The sequence below is a fragment of the Rhinatrema bivittatum genome, chromosome 9, assembly GCF_901001135.1.
Source record: "Rhinatrema bivittatum chromosome 9, aRhiBiv1.1, whole genome shotgun sequence".
Classification (NCBI taxonomy): Eukaryota; Metazoa; Chordata; class Amphibia; order Gymnophiona; family Rhinatrematidae; genus Rhinatrema; species Rhinatrema bivittatum.
This window is the reverse complement of record NC_042623.1, coordinates 180,086,881-180,102,071: the sequence shown is the minus strand read 5'-3', so window position 1 is coordinate 180,102,071 and position 15,191 is coordinate 180,086,881. Positions and strand designations below refer to the sequence as shown.

General features: G+C 42.1%; 1 protein-coding gene across 1 annotated transcript in view; it reads left to right on the top strand.

Moving 5' to 3' along the window:
- The window catches only part of VWA5B2 (von Willebrand factor A domain containing 5B2), a 453,973-nt gene that overhangs the window by 64,524 nt on the left and 374,258 nt on the right, over positions 1-15,191 (top strand). Inside the window, exon 13 of the mRNA XM_029617330.1 lies at positions 3,149-3,232. Within this exon, the coding sequence (XP_029473190.1) occupies positions 3,149-3,232 (84 nt within the window). The remainder of the gene's footprint in view (positions 1-3,148; positions 3,233-15,191) is intronic.

The following is a 15,191-nucleotide window of genomic DNA, read 5'->3' as shown; positions in this document are numbered from 1 at the left end:
ACCATACCCTTGTCTGCGATGACTCGCAAGAGTGCCAACACTTCAAAATGGTCAGCGGAGGCCATTTCCGCGTTCGAGAAATTGAAGACTGCCTTCTCCACAGAACTGTGCTTGCGGCATCCAGACCCCAACAAGCCCTTTATCGTCGAAGTTGATGCTTCAGATGTGGGTGTAGGGGCTGTGTTGAGCCAAACAGGAGACTCGAAAGCCTTACATCCTGTTCCTTCTTCTCACGGAGATTTTCTCCAGCCGAGAAAAGCTATGGGATCGGCGATAAAGAGCTCTTGGCAATAAAGCTTGCATTCAAGGAATGGAGGCCTTGGCTCGAAGGCGCTCAACATCAAATAACCGTATTCACAGATCATAAAAATCTAGAGTATCTCCGCCACGCACAACGTCTGAATTACAGACAGGCCAGATGATCCTTATTTTTAATCGTTTCGATTTGTGTTGAAGTTCCGCCCTGGAGATAGAAACACCAGAGCAGATGCTCTGTCCACGCTCTTTTCATTCGGAGGATGTGCCTGATGAGCCACAGCACATAATTGACCCAAAGAAGATCTTTTTGGCATCCACCCAGTCTAAACTCCCGCTGGTAAAACAATCATTCCTAAAAGACTCAGGAAGAAAGTGCTCTTTTGGGCGCATGATGATGGTGCAGAATACAGCTGCCAGAATTCTGACTAACTCCAGGAGAATGGACCACATCTCCCCAATCCTCAAAGACCTACATTGGTTGCCAAATCATTTACAAGTCCATCACCACTATTTACAAAGTCATCCATCAATACACCCCACTCAACTTACAAATCCCTTTCAAAAAACATACCTCCACCAGACCCATTAGAGAGTGTTATAAAGAATCACTTCATGTTCCACACGCAAAAACCTTTCAACACAAATCCCTTAAAGACAGCATTCTCAACAGCAGGACCACTTTTATGGAACTCCATCCCATCCGACCTGCGACAGGAACCGTGCCTACCGACTTTCAGGAAAAGACTGAAAACACCTCAACTGACCCCCACATCTGACATCACCAACACATTGTTAGCAATGGGTTGGAACATAAACAATTCATTCACCTGACATCACCAACACATCGTTATCAATCTCATTCACCATATCAATTCTACTACATTGTATTTAATTTTATAACATTGTAAATAATTTGCTGTTAGTTAATCTCACTTTTCTTCTCTCTCTTCCGCTCCCAGTTGTGTACTTCCTTGTTTTATTGTAACTGCAATTCCTCTAACCAGGCACTTGTTATAGTTCTTTGAGTTCACTGTATATTGCACACCCTGTTAAATGTAAACCGGTTTGATGTGCTACCTGTCATGAAAGCCGGTATAACAAAAACAATAAATAAATAAATATTGGCAAAGTCACCTACCGTCTGAAGCTACCACCTAGTCTCAACATCCATAATGCTTTCCACGTTTCACTTCTGAAACCGCTCATACTCAGTGAATTTTTTTCCAAATCTCTCTGGTTTTGTTTACTTCTTAGCTGGTTCACACAGGGCAGAAGAGAGACCGGCAGCTATGCTGAATTTACAGGAAGGAGAGTGAGAGCCTTGGCCTTCTTCTTTCAATTTGCAGGTCATAGATGGTGGTATCCCAATAAATAATATTTATAAAGTAAACAGATCTCTGGTTGAGTTCTGTCCCTTTTATACTAGCTTTCGTCAAGCCTTGGAGGTTTTTCTGCCCTTGGTCTGGGGTCGCATGATCCGAGTGTACTCTGACAACGCAATGGCTGTGGCATATATCAGTCAGCAGGGCGGCACAAAGAGTCATGCAGTGGCATTGGAGGCCCGGAGATTATTTGCCTGGGTGGAGCGTCATCTCAAAAGCCTAGCCACATCGCACGTAGCGGGAGTAGACAATGTGCAGGTGGACTTCCTCAGCAAGCAGCAATTGGATCCTGGTGCGTGGAGGCATGGAACCACATCTATGCGAGGTGGGGCAGAACCCAATTGGATCTTATGGTGACGTGGCTCATCTCCATGATGGAGAGATTCTTCAGTCGCCGAAAGGAACTTGATTCGGTGGGTCTTGATGCTCTGGTGTGCCCTTGGCCAACGGGAATTCTTCTGTACGTCTTTCCTCTTGGCCCCTCATAGGTCGGGTCCTCAGGCACATCGAATGTCATCCCGGGACTGTGGTTCTAGTGGCACTAGAGTGGCCGTAGAGACTGTGGTTCACAGATCTGGTGCGACTTGCGGTGGAAAGTCCTCTCAGTCTGACTCATCTTCCAGACCTGTTGCATCAGGGTCCCATATTTGTTGCTGCAAAAAGTGAGGGAGAGTTATTCCCTCTCTCCTTTTACTACCACAGGACATAATCAGTTGACAATTACCATATTTACCTCCTTCACTAGTCCCGGCTACTGTGTTTCTGCAGTCGCCATTTTTTTTCTCTGCAGCTTCTGTGTTTCGTATAACTTTATAAGAGGTAATTTATTTGAATTAAGGCTTTAGGGGCTACTCTTTGGTAGTCAGATTAATTTCTGTAGAGCAGATTCTGTCCGGTGCAGCTTCCCTCGTAGGCTGTTTCTGTACCAAGGATTGGTAATTGGATCTGTTCTGTTTAACATATTTATAAATGATTTATAAATGATATGGAAAAGGGAACGACACTAAATTATTCAAAGTTGTTAAAATAGCACTGATTATGAGAAACTGCAGAAGGACATTGAGACACTGGGCATCTGAATGGCAGATGAAATTAAATGTAGAAAAATGTGAAGTAATGCACGTAGGGGAAAAACAAATCCCAATTACAGATACAGAATGCTGGGTCCCCACCCAGCATTACGTCCAGGGTGCAATGGGATAAAGCACTTTAGGTCTGCAGGAAGGGGCAGGCTTCCTTGTTGTGCTCCTTCGTGCGCGCACCCCACGGCGCAAGCACCTTAGGTGTCGCCACCACGCTGATCTTGTTGGTGGAGAGGCCAGCCAACGCAGTGCTGTGACTCTCTCCTCATTCATTATGGATATCCTGAAACTCTGACTGGTTAGGTGTGCACCCAGGAGAGGGTTGAGAAACACTGAATTATACCATGTCCAGCTTCCAGCTACTGTAGTATGTCTGAATGAATCCTACTTTTCGATTAACATTTTCCCCTGTATGTGTTTTCCCAGCAGGCTCAGCAACAGGTGGAGCAGGTGCTGTCAGAGCTGACAGACAGTAAGAATAAATTGGCCTATGAGAAAGGGAAGCTTCAGGTAAGATGCAAGCTTGGTGCGTCTGTGACTTGTTCTTGACTCAACCCAAAGAGGAGATTCAGCTTCCTCTTCTGAAGAACATACATAAAGCTTGAGCAGAAGCACTGCAGGACCTGTCTGCCCAGCATCGTGTCCCCTCTGCTCCGGAACATATGATGTTAATCATCATTTCTCTTGTTTAAATGTTTAGATCAAACTGCAGTGCAATCTATTTCATCGTATTCTGTGAAGTTATCATTCAGAAAGTAATTTTTACCATAACACAGATTGCAATAAGTCCACTAAGGGAGAAGGCAAAAAAAGGAAAATAATGAAAAGGAAAAAGTGGTTTAATATCACTAAAATCAAGAGCACATTACTATTCTTTAAACTCCATTCCTCTACTTGACTAACTACAGTTGTGCTCATAAGTTTACACCCCCCTGGCAAAATTTGTAAGATGTGTAGCACTGAGTGATCAGACAAAACTCGTCTGTTGTTTTTAATGGGTTTCAAATTAAACTATTTTATGCAGCTCAGAATAGCACAATCATTAAACAAACCATAGCAATGAAGGAAATAATAAAACGGTCCTGTTCAAAAGTTTGCATACCCTTAGTTCTTAATATCGTGTATTGCCCCCTTTTGCAGTCTTTGGTGATAGATGTGAATGAGGCCCTTTATTGTCTCATGGGGTAAAGCTTCCCATTCCTCTTGGAAAAAGCCTCCAGATCCTGCAAATTCTTCATGTCTGAGTTCTCCCCAAAGTGACTCAACGATGCTGAGGTCAGGAGACTGTGATGGCCACTCCAGAGCCTTCACCTTCTTCTGCTGCAGCCTCTGAAGGATCAACTTGGCCTTATGTTTCGGATCATTCTCATGTTGGAAAGTCTAAATGCGCCCCACGCGCATCTTCCTGGTTGAATACAAATTCTCTTCCAATATTTGCTGAATTTATCCTGCATCAATTTGGACTAAATTCCCTGTGCCACTGTAGCTCACACCCCTCAAAACAGCAGAGAATCCACCTCCATGCTTCACAGTAGGGATGATGCTGACTCCTCTCCAAACATAATGCTTATGTTTGTGACCATAAAGTTCAATTTTGGTCTCATCGCTCCAAGTTATTTTGTTCCAGAAGTTGTGAGGCTTCTCTGGGTGCTGTTTGGTGTATGTAAGCGGGCTGTTTTGTGGCGATGGAGCAACAATTGCTTTTTTTTCTGGCAGCTCTTCCATGCGGCCCGTTTTTGTTCAAGTATCTCCTTATAGTGGATGCTGAAATGCCCACACCACTTTGTTTCAGGGAAGCCTTTATTTCAGTAGAAGTCGCTTGTAGGTTTTTCTTTGCACCCCAACAAATTTTCCTGGCAGTTGTATCTGAAATCTTTCTTGGTCTGGCTTGGTATTAACTGAACCCATAATTTTCCTCTTCTTGATCAGACAGACTAATCCACAACCAATGGGTTATGCACCTCTACCAGCAGATGGAGATGGAGCAAAGCTGACATCACGGTGTATATATACTCCTGCACAGACATCATCCTGCCAGTATTCTCTATCTCCAGCAGATTGTGGCTGTGCATCTCCCTACTGGGGATTGCTAAAAAAAAAAAATGTAAAAGGAGAAAAGAAGGAGGAAATTAATTCATCCCGCTCTCCTGTGGTGATACCTTATGGTCCCTCCCTCAGTCGAGTTTTCCTGAGGTGATATCTGCGGATCCCTCCCTCAGTAGAGGGCCTCGGTCCAGTAGCTGGTTTTCTGGTGTGGACTTGGCTGTAGCGCAAAAGAAACAGCTGAGAGGCCTAGTGGGTGCAGGAAGCCAAGCTTAGCGGTGAAGGCCTTTGCTCTCTCCCACTGTAGCCGGAGACCGACTCTATACTTGGCCAGGATGGGCTGAGCTCAGGTAAAGATTTAAAAAAAAAAAAAAAAAGAGAGGGTGATCATTTTAGGGATTCCATTCAACTTCTAGTCTCCGAGCCTCAGTGTGCTGATCAGACCTCCTTTCCTGCCTCCGGGGGGAGCTTGGGGAGTTGTGGCAGCTTGGTGGGTTGAGCAGCCTTTTGCTAGGCCCTGCTCTCAGGCTTTGCTCAGATGTTGCAGTGGTGTTTGCAAGCTTTTCTATGTGCAAAGTTACCGCAAATGTTTCTGACGTCAGTTTGTGCTTGCGTACTCCATTGGGCACTCAGGTGGGCGCTTACATGGGCCACATATTGGGTACCTAAATTTTGGGTGCCTGTAATGTGATATGCACTTATTTGACAGAGCTTGTTTTTGGATGCCCTGTCCAAGCTCACTTGTGTGGGCACACAATTGTCAGACACCATAGGGAGTGTAATGCTAGTGGGTGTTTATCCATGGCACCAGTAGCAAAGAAGATGACAACAAAATAAGGGATATGGCTAGTATACAATTGTATGAAAAATAATGACTAGCTATATAGAATATGTAACAAGTTGATCATGATATATATTAGAAATAAACTGTATATAGATCTAACTATAGAGATAAGACCTCAGTTTTGGCAGGAGATCTGAATTAACAGAAACTTCTATGGCCAATAGGTCCAATCATCGGTCTTGTAATCTCTAATATGAATTTATTAGTTTTATAAAATTATTTTAATTATGGACTGTTGCTATAAAGCATACTATCTTTTTATTTTTATTTTTAATTTTTTTAAAATTAGGCACAAATGAGGCAACAGTGTGGTTAATTTTAAGTAAATTGTTAGAACACTTTTTTCAATTGTTAATGGAATAGATATGAATCATTCAATGTTTCCTCTTATTTAAAGATTTAAATGAACTGACACGTTTCAAAGAGTAAAAACATGATATTGTTGTTTGGCAACTTTGTAACTTTTAGGAAGATGAAGTAGCGATTCTTTTACTCCATCAACAAATAGTTGCAATCTTACTATATTCAATTGTCCCAGTGAAGTAACAATGTTAATGTTCCAACAACTCGATGATCTTAAATTAATTGCTGAATGACTCAATGTGTAAACCACAAAAATGAGCTGGTAAAGCTGTACAAGCTAATTCAAATCGCTTTGTGTCTCAGAATGTCTCAAGATTTATAACGGAATCTTATTCAACCATGAATGTGATGCAACTTGAACATTGAAATTTCAGTCTTATAATTAATAGCAGGACGGACGGTATAATTCACCCCGTCTCTTCTCATAAAGTCTTTTTCCCGACAATGTTAATATACGGCATAACACTTATCTTAATTCAATGAATTTGATGATCACTGGCATTGCAGATAGTTTGTTCACTTTGTGCTGCCGTATAGGGACCCAAAGGTCTGGAAACCGCCGCCAACGCGGCCGGCGTTTCGCAAAAAACGCTGCTTCAGGGCGGACTCTAAAGTTAAGCAACAATTGAAAAAATCATTTAACCTTTTGAAAAAACGACAAAAGTAGCGTTGAAATGCAATGAAAATCACTTACACTTTGTAGAGAAACCTTCTTCTAGTGTAGTCGGGTTCAGACTGAAATTGTTTTCAAAAATGGCCGCGCTAGATTTAAACAATTGATTGGCTTAAAAAGTCACCAATCAGTGTTCTCCATTGTAAGCTGCCAACGTGCTGACGTTGTGCTATGCCGTCGAAGCCATGCGTATTGTAACAATGTAACACTTACTGCTTGTCAATAAAGATCTTTGAAGTTAAACTCAATCACAAGCCGTCATGTATCTATTGTTCAAAGGTGAATGAAACAAGATAAATGATGATAACTTGATAAAAGAAAGTGATTCAATGAATGAGACTATTCCATTCTATTTTAGATTCAAACCATCCGGTTCTTCACATTTTAATTTAAAAATCCATTCTTGTTCTTTCTTGTATAATAGTCTCTCTCTATCACCTCCTCTGATGTCACGTTTAACATGTTCTAGTACAAACCATCTCAGCTCTTTAATATCATGGTTTTTCTGTATGCAATGCAGAACAATAGGAGCAGATACCTTTTTGTTCTTCAAACAACTTTTGTGTTCTCCTATTCTTAATTTAAATGATCTTGTTTGTCTGTCCAACGTAAATTTTGTTACATGGACATCTTATAATATATATCACATGATCTGTCTGACAAGTGGTGAAATTGTACATTTTGTATTATATTGTGTGTGCGTACAAATGTACTCCTTCAATTCCAATGTTTGGTCACAGATCTTACAATGCCCACACCTGAAGTGACCCAATGGTATTGTGCCATCTATTGTTTGAGAATGTTCAACGTCTTTCAACGTGGATGGACTTAAAATTTCTTTCAAATTTTGTGATCTCGAATAAGCTGCTCGAAATTCAATGTCCTGCATGCCAGGTATCATTTTAATCAAAAACCAATGATGACGCATGGCTTGTATGATTTTGCGTGACCAAGGTGAGTATTGAGTGACACACGTGATCATATTTTCTGATCACGTGTGTCACTCAATACTCACCTTGGTCACGCAAAATCATACAAGCCATGCGTCATCATTGGTTTTTGATTAAAATGATACCTGGCATGCAGGACATTGAATTTCGAGCAGCTTATTCGAGATCACAAAATTTGAAAGAAATTTTAAGTCCATCCACGTTGAAAGACGTTGAACATTCTCAAACAATAGATGGCACAATACCATTGGGTCACTTCAGGTGTGGGCATTGTAAGATCTGTGACCAAACATTGGAATTGAAGGAGTACATTTGTACGCACACACAATATAATACAAAATGTACAATTTCACCACTTGTCAGACAGATCATGTGATATATATTATAAGATGTCCATGTAACAAAATTTACGTTGGACAGACAACAAGATCATTTAAATTAAGAATAGGAGAACACAAAAGTTGTTTGAAGAACAAAAAGGTATCTGCTCCTATTGTTCTGCATTGCATACAGAAAAACCATGATATTAAAGAGCTGAGATGGTTTGTACTAGAACATGTTAAACGTGACATCAGAGGAGGTGATAGAGAGAGACTATTATACAAGAAAGAACAAGAATGGATTTTTAAATTAAAATGTGAAGAACCGGATGGTTTGAATTCTAAAATAGAATGGAATAGTCTCATTCATTGAATCACTTTCTTTTATCAAGTTATCATCATTTATCTTGTTTCATTCACCTTTGAACAATAGATACATGACGGCTTGTGATTGAGTTTAACTTCAAAGATCTTTATTGACAAGCAGTAAGTGTTACATTGTTACAATACGCATGGCTTCGACGGCATAGCACAACGTCAGCACGTTGGCAGCTTACAATGGAGAACACTGATTGGTGACTTTTTAAGCCAATCAATTGTTTAAATCTAGCGCGGCCATTTTTGAAAACAATTTCAGTCTGAACCCGACTACACTAGAAGAAGGTTTCTCTACAAAGTGTAAGTGATTTTCATTGCATTTCAACGCTACTTTTGTCGTTTTTTCAAAAGGTTAAATGATTTTTTCAATTGTTGCTTAACTTTAGAGTCCGCCCTGAAGCAGCGTTTTTTGCGAAACGCCGGCCGCGTTGGCGGCGGTTTCCAGACCTTTGGGTCCCTATACGGCAGCACAAAGTGAACAAACTATCTGCAATGCCAGTGATCATCAAATTCATTGAATTAAGATAAGTGTTATGCCGTATATTAACATTGTCGGGAAAAAGACTTTATGAGAAGAGACGGGGTGAATTATACCGTCCGTCCTGCTATTAATTATAAGACTGAAATTTCAATGTTCAAGTTGCATCACATTCATGGTTGAATAAGATTCCGTTATAAATCTTGAGGCATTCTGAGACACAAAGCGATTGAATTAGCTTGTAACAGCTTTACCAGCTCATTTTTGTGGTTTACACATTGAGTCATTCAGCAATTAATTTAAGATCATCGAGTTGTTGGAACATTAACATTGTTACTTCACTGGGACAATTGAATATAGTAAGATTGCAACTATTTGTTGATGGAGTAAAAGAATCGCTACTTCATCTTCCTAAAAGTTACAAAGTTGCCAAACAACAATATCATGTTTTTACTCTTTGAAACGTGTCAGTTCATTTAAATCTTTAAATAAGAGGAAACATTGAATGATTCATATCTATTCCATTAACAATTGAAAAAAGTGTTCTAACAATTTACTTAAAATTAACCACACTGTTGCCTCATTTGTGCCTAATTTTAAAAAAATTAAAAATCAAAATAAAAAGATAGTATGCTTTATAGCAACAGTCCATAATTAAAATAATTTTATAAAACTAATAAATTCATATTAGAGATTACAAGACCGATGATTGGACCTATTGGCCATAGAAGTTTCTGTTAATTCAGATCTCCTGCCAAAACTGAGGTCTTATCTCTATAGTTAGATCTATATACAGTTTATTTCTAATATATATCATGATCAACTTGTTACATATTCTATATAGCTAGTCATTATTTTTCACCAGTAGCAAAGAAGCCTAAGCGTCTTATCCTTTGTGCTGCTTGCCATATTCGGGCAACTCAACCAAGTGTCCGCCCCCCCTAACTTGTGTCAGCGCTGCTTGGAGGCTCAGTGAGCATGGTCTCTGGCTGATTTTGCTGATCTTGGCCCTTTCCAACGTGTTGCGGGAATGGGACCAGAGAGGAGACCTGTCAGAGATGTTGCTTGATTTTGGTATTCCCTTAATTGGTTCTTCAGCAGGGGAAGGCAACTCATTGGGTATAGGGCCGACACCCCCTGGTTTTGGTATGATCCTTCTGCCCTTCTTGGGTGGAATTTTTTCAAGAGCTGCAGTCCTTTTTTCAAGCACAGTTGGCAGAGCCGGCCAAACCTAAGAGTTCAGGATCACAGACGCCTGGTGCCGTGGATAATCGTCAGAGTACGTATAGACCTGCTACGGGTCATGCTGATAGGGACCCAGATGGCACACATGATGAAGGTAATCCTTACTCCTGGGTGGATGAAGAAATTCCTCCAGGGTTGGAGCCGTATAGAACAATGTTATGTTTATTTCAAAGAGATGAGTTACCGGCTCTGATTTCCCAGACACTGAAGATGCTGGGGGTGCTGGGTGCTGATTCATGTCTGTGCCAAAGAAGAATCCCATTTTAGTTTCTTTGCGTAAAGCATTATGAATGCTATTCAAGAATTGATTGATCTTTGATGGGGCTCCCTGGAAGCTAATTTTAAAGGGGGATGAGCCTTGGATCTGGTGGCAAGAGAGCAGTTGCGCCTTCTGAAAGTGAATGCACTGTATATGCTGTCACCAAGCGGACAACTGTCCCTGTAGAAGGGGGAACGGTATTGAAGGATGCGCAGGAGAGGAGAATTGAGGCTATCCTTAAGCAGGCCTTGAGCTGGTGGCAATGAACTTGCAGATAGCCTCTTGCTGCTCCCTGGTGGGTTGCTCTTGCTTGCTTCTCTCTTAGGAAGTCGATGAGTCTGGTTTGAATTCCAGGGCAGTGATGTAACCGGCAGCCGCCTTTTTGTCAGTTTGTGGGCTGTGACCTGATCTACACTTCCGCCAGAAGGGTGGCTTTGGTGATAGCGGCCAGGCGTTAGCTATGGCTGAGGAATTGGTTGGCAAATATGATTTCAAAGACTGATCTTACAGAATTGCCTTTTAAAGGATCATTCTTGTTTGGAAATGAATTGAAAAACAAAATGGCCTATAAGGGTGGTGAGTCTATTTCTAGGCTACCAGAGGATAAAAAGCAGGTGCCACATTCGTTCAGCGCGAGAGGTCGTGCTAGGAGTTTCAAACATTTTTGACCATACAGAGGAGTGGCTTCTCAGAGGGCTTGACCTTTGGGTAGTTCTCAGTCCTTTCTCCCAAACAGCCCACATGGGGCACAGGCTCGAGTGGCAGTGTCTCCCGACCCCTTCAATAGGGGTGTGCTGACCCACCCCTGGGAACAGGAGATAGGGGGTTGCCTGCCTCTCCTTTTTATTAGAGGTGGGTCAAGATCACATCAGATTAGAGGTTTCTGGAGGTGATAAGAGATGGCTATGCTCTGGAGTTTCTCAGAGATCCTCAGGACGTTTTCATGGTATTCCTTGCAGCTTTTCACAGAAGAGAAGGCAGTGGAGTGTATGTTGTCAAGGTTCCTCAGCCTGTGGGCCATGATCATAATACCCATGTCACAAGAAAATATGGGCCGATATTCAATTTATTTCATTGTACCCAAGAAGGGAGGGTTCCTTTCGCCTATTCTGGATCTGAAGGAAGTCAACCGTTATTGCAAGTGACTTATTTCCACAGGGAAACCTTACGCTCAGTGATAATGGCAGTTTAGTCGAGGGAATTTTTACGTCTCTGGATTTGTCAGAGGCGTATCTGCATTTTCCCCTCTGGCTGCAGCATCAACGGTTTCCTACATTTTGCTGTTTTGGGGCAACATTATCAATTTTGAGTGCTACCCTTTGGTTTGGCCACTGCGCCCAGAATCTTCTCCATGGTCATGGAAGTTATTGCGGCAGTCTTGAGAAGGGATGGCATTTGATCCACTTGTATTTAGACGATTGGCTAAATTGGGCCAAGAGCATGAAAGAGAGTCTTCAAGCCTGGTGCAAGGTGATCTCCTTGCTATAGGAACTAGGTTGGGTGGTGAACTTGTCCAAGAGCAGTCTGGAGCTATTCCAGACACTGAAGTATCTTGGTATATGTTTTGAAACGAAGCAAGGCAGGCTGTTCCTGCCAGAGATCTGCATTCAAAAACTGATGGTGCAGGTGCAACTACTGGCAGAAACAATAAACCCAACAGTGTGGTCTTATCTACAGGTGCTCGAGTTTGACAGCTACCCTAGAGGTGGTTCCATGGGCAAGGGTGCATATGCATCCTCTTCAGCACACACTGCTTGCACCCAAAAACAAGCTCAGGACCACTTGATACGTCTTCAGTTACCGGTGGAGATCAGCATCCAACTGCAGTGGTCGTTGCAAGCGGATCATGTAAGGAAGAGTGATCCTTATGAACACCAGACTGACTAGTACGAATGATGGATGCAAACTCCCCAGGTTAGGAGGGCTCACTGTCAGGAGTTGACAGTGCAGGGGCAATGGAGTACAGAGGAGTCTCTCTGGAGCATCAATCAGCTGGATCGAGCAGTCCGAATGATGTCGGACGATGTAATGATGTTGGCTTACATCAATTGCCAGGGAAGAACCAAGAGCCAGCAAGTGTTGCAGGAAATAGCCCAACTCATGGAATGGGCAGAAGTACAACTTCAGGAGATCTCAGCCTCACACATTGCAGGAAAAGACAATGTATGAGCTGACTTTCTCAGCAGACAAAGTCTGGATCCAGGAGAATGGCAATTGATAAACAAAGCATTATAGCTCATAGTGGGCCATTGAGGCCTACCATTTCTAGATTTGCTGGAGACATCACACTATGCAAAGGTTCCTCGCTTCTTCAGTCGCAGGAGAGATCTGAAGTCTTTGGGCATCGATGTCCTTGTGCAGAGAGGCTGGAAGGCAAGCTGCTACATGCCTTTTCCCTGTGTCCCATGTTGGACAGAATGATTCAGAGGTTCGAGAAACATACTGGGTTGGTGTTTCTGGTGGCGCCAGATTGCAAAAGGAGATCATGGTATACATATTTGCGGATGCTCTTGGTGGTCTTTCCTCTCTGATTAGGGATCTGCTATGGCAGGGGCCTATTCTTAACGATCCGGTTCAATTTTCTCTTACAGAATGGTCCATATAGAGCTCGGTTGCTGAAGCATGGATAGTCCACTGCTGTGATTCCACCTTGCTTCGAGTGCAAAGGTTCTCCACTTCCTTAGCCTATGTTCGGGTTTGGTGAGTGTTTGAGGCTTAGTGTGAGGAATGAAGGGTTCTTCCTCGTTCAATTAAGATCCCGCTTATTTTGGATTTTTTGCAGGATTGGTTGATTAAGGGCTTGGCACTTAATTCTTTGAAGGTACAGCTGGCAGCTTTGTCCGTTTCCAAGGTCAGGTGAATGGTGAACCCTTGTCGGCCCATCCGGATGTGACCCTGTTCTTAAAAGGGGTGAAGCATCATCATCCCATCTAGTGGTTGCCAGTAACCTTGTGGATCTTTAATCTGGTTCTGGAATTTCTGGCGGGTCCCTCCTTTCGACCACTGCGTAGCCTCTCCTTGAGGTTTCTTACTTGAGGACTGTGTTCTGCGCACAGAGTTTCCAAGCTGCAGGCTCTGTCTTACTGGAAACCATTTCTGCAAGTGCCTCTGGGAGCAGTCTAGCTGCGAACTATTCCGTCTTTTTTGCCGAAGGTGGTCTTGGATTTTCACTTGAATCAATCGCTTTCCCTGCCAATAATGGACAGGAAGAGAGTTGTGGATGAATATCATCTGTTATGGACCTTGGATGTCAAGTGGCATATCATGAGGTATTTCGAGGTTCTAAACCCCTCAGGAAGATGGACCCAGCTGATTATACAGCTGGGTCCAGTTTACAGGAGTGGGTAAACTGGGTGAGCTGGCATCGTGGGCTACAATAGACCACTGGATTAAGCAGGTTATCACAGCCGCATATGTGGACGCTGAGCAGCTGTTGTCTAGTCAGGTTAGGGTTCATTCCACTAGATCTCAGGCAGTGTCATGGGTGGAGATTAGATTGATTGTGCTATTCTGTGATACATAAAATAGCTTAGTTTGAAATTAAAAATAATAGACATGTTTTGTCTGATCTCTCATTTTCTTAAAATGTTACACATCTTACAAATTCTGTGAGGGGTATGTAAACTTATGAGCACAACTTGTATACAGTGCTGTTTGAAAAGAAGGTATATATAGGGAAAATGTAAGTTACCAGCACTTTCTCCCAAAAAATATTTCCAAATGTAAAGGATCAAAAAAGACAAGTACCGTATTTCTCCCAGGACAAGCAGTATGGTAGTCCTCACATGTGGGTGACATCATCAGATGGAGCCCTGTCACAGAATACTTTTGTAAAAGTTTCTAGAACTTTGACTGGCACATTGAGCATGCCCAGCATATCACTAACCCTGTGGCTACATGGGGTCCCCCTTCAGTCTCTTTTTGTTCCGTGCAGCAAGTTGCCTCGCGGTTTAGGAGCTCTGTGAGAAATTTCTCACACTTTTCCTCATGGAAAAAATGTAAGTTCATCTTCCAAATATCACCCTCACCGGGTCCCCCATGGCGCTCCGTTCCCTCTGATGCTCGGTAAGTGTTTTTCCTGTGGTTGCAGACCGTGTGTGCCTTATTTTTTCGACATGGCGACCGGGTTTAGAAAATGCCCTGAGGACCATGTCCATAACAGACCCACACACTATTTTGTTTGTTTATTTATTTATCGTGTTTTGTATACCATCATTTGGTTTCGCCATCAGAACGGTTTACAGAATCCAGAAACAGGTTGTATAAACATCATCACAGTATCTTATGTAGTGTAAGTTGATTACATATAATAGTTATTAATTGTAAGGCTCATTATATACAGTAAAGATCTTACATACAGCAAAGATATTACATATATACTGTTACAGATAGGCTTGGGTTAATAAGTGAGGGAGAGGGGAAGGTGTATAGGTTGGGTGAGATATGCATTTGGATCTGTAACAGCAGGGGGTTTAACAATTCAAAGTATCTTTCAGATGAGGTAATATATATTATATGGAGTTGGTTGGGTAATTCATTGTTAAGAGTTCTTTGGTAGATCTAGAGATGTAGCATTTTTCTTGTTGGGTTGCGTGTGTACTTGGTGGGCTGGTTGTTTGAGTGAATTTGAGTAGGCTCTGGTAAACAGCCAGGTTTTCAGTTCTTTTTTGAACATTTTGATGCTTGGTTGAGTTCTTATTCCAATTGGTATTGAGTTCCATAGTGTGGGGTTGGCGATGGATATGGCTCTCTCACGTGTTGTGTTCAGACGAGTGGTTCTTGCGTGAGGGATTTTGAGGAGGTCTTTATTCATTGATTGTAGATTCCGTTTTGGAGTATGTATTACGATGGATTTGCTTAGCCAATTGTTTTGTTGTCCTATGATTATTTTATGCAGGGTTGTAAGTACTTTGTAA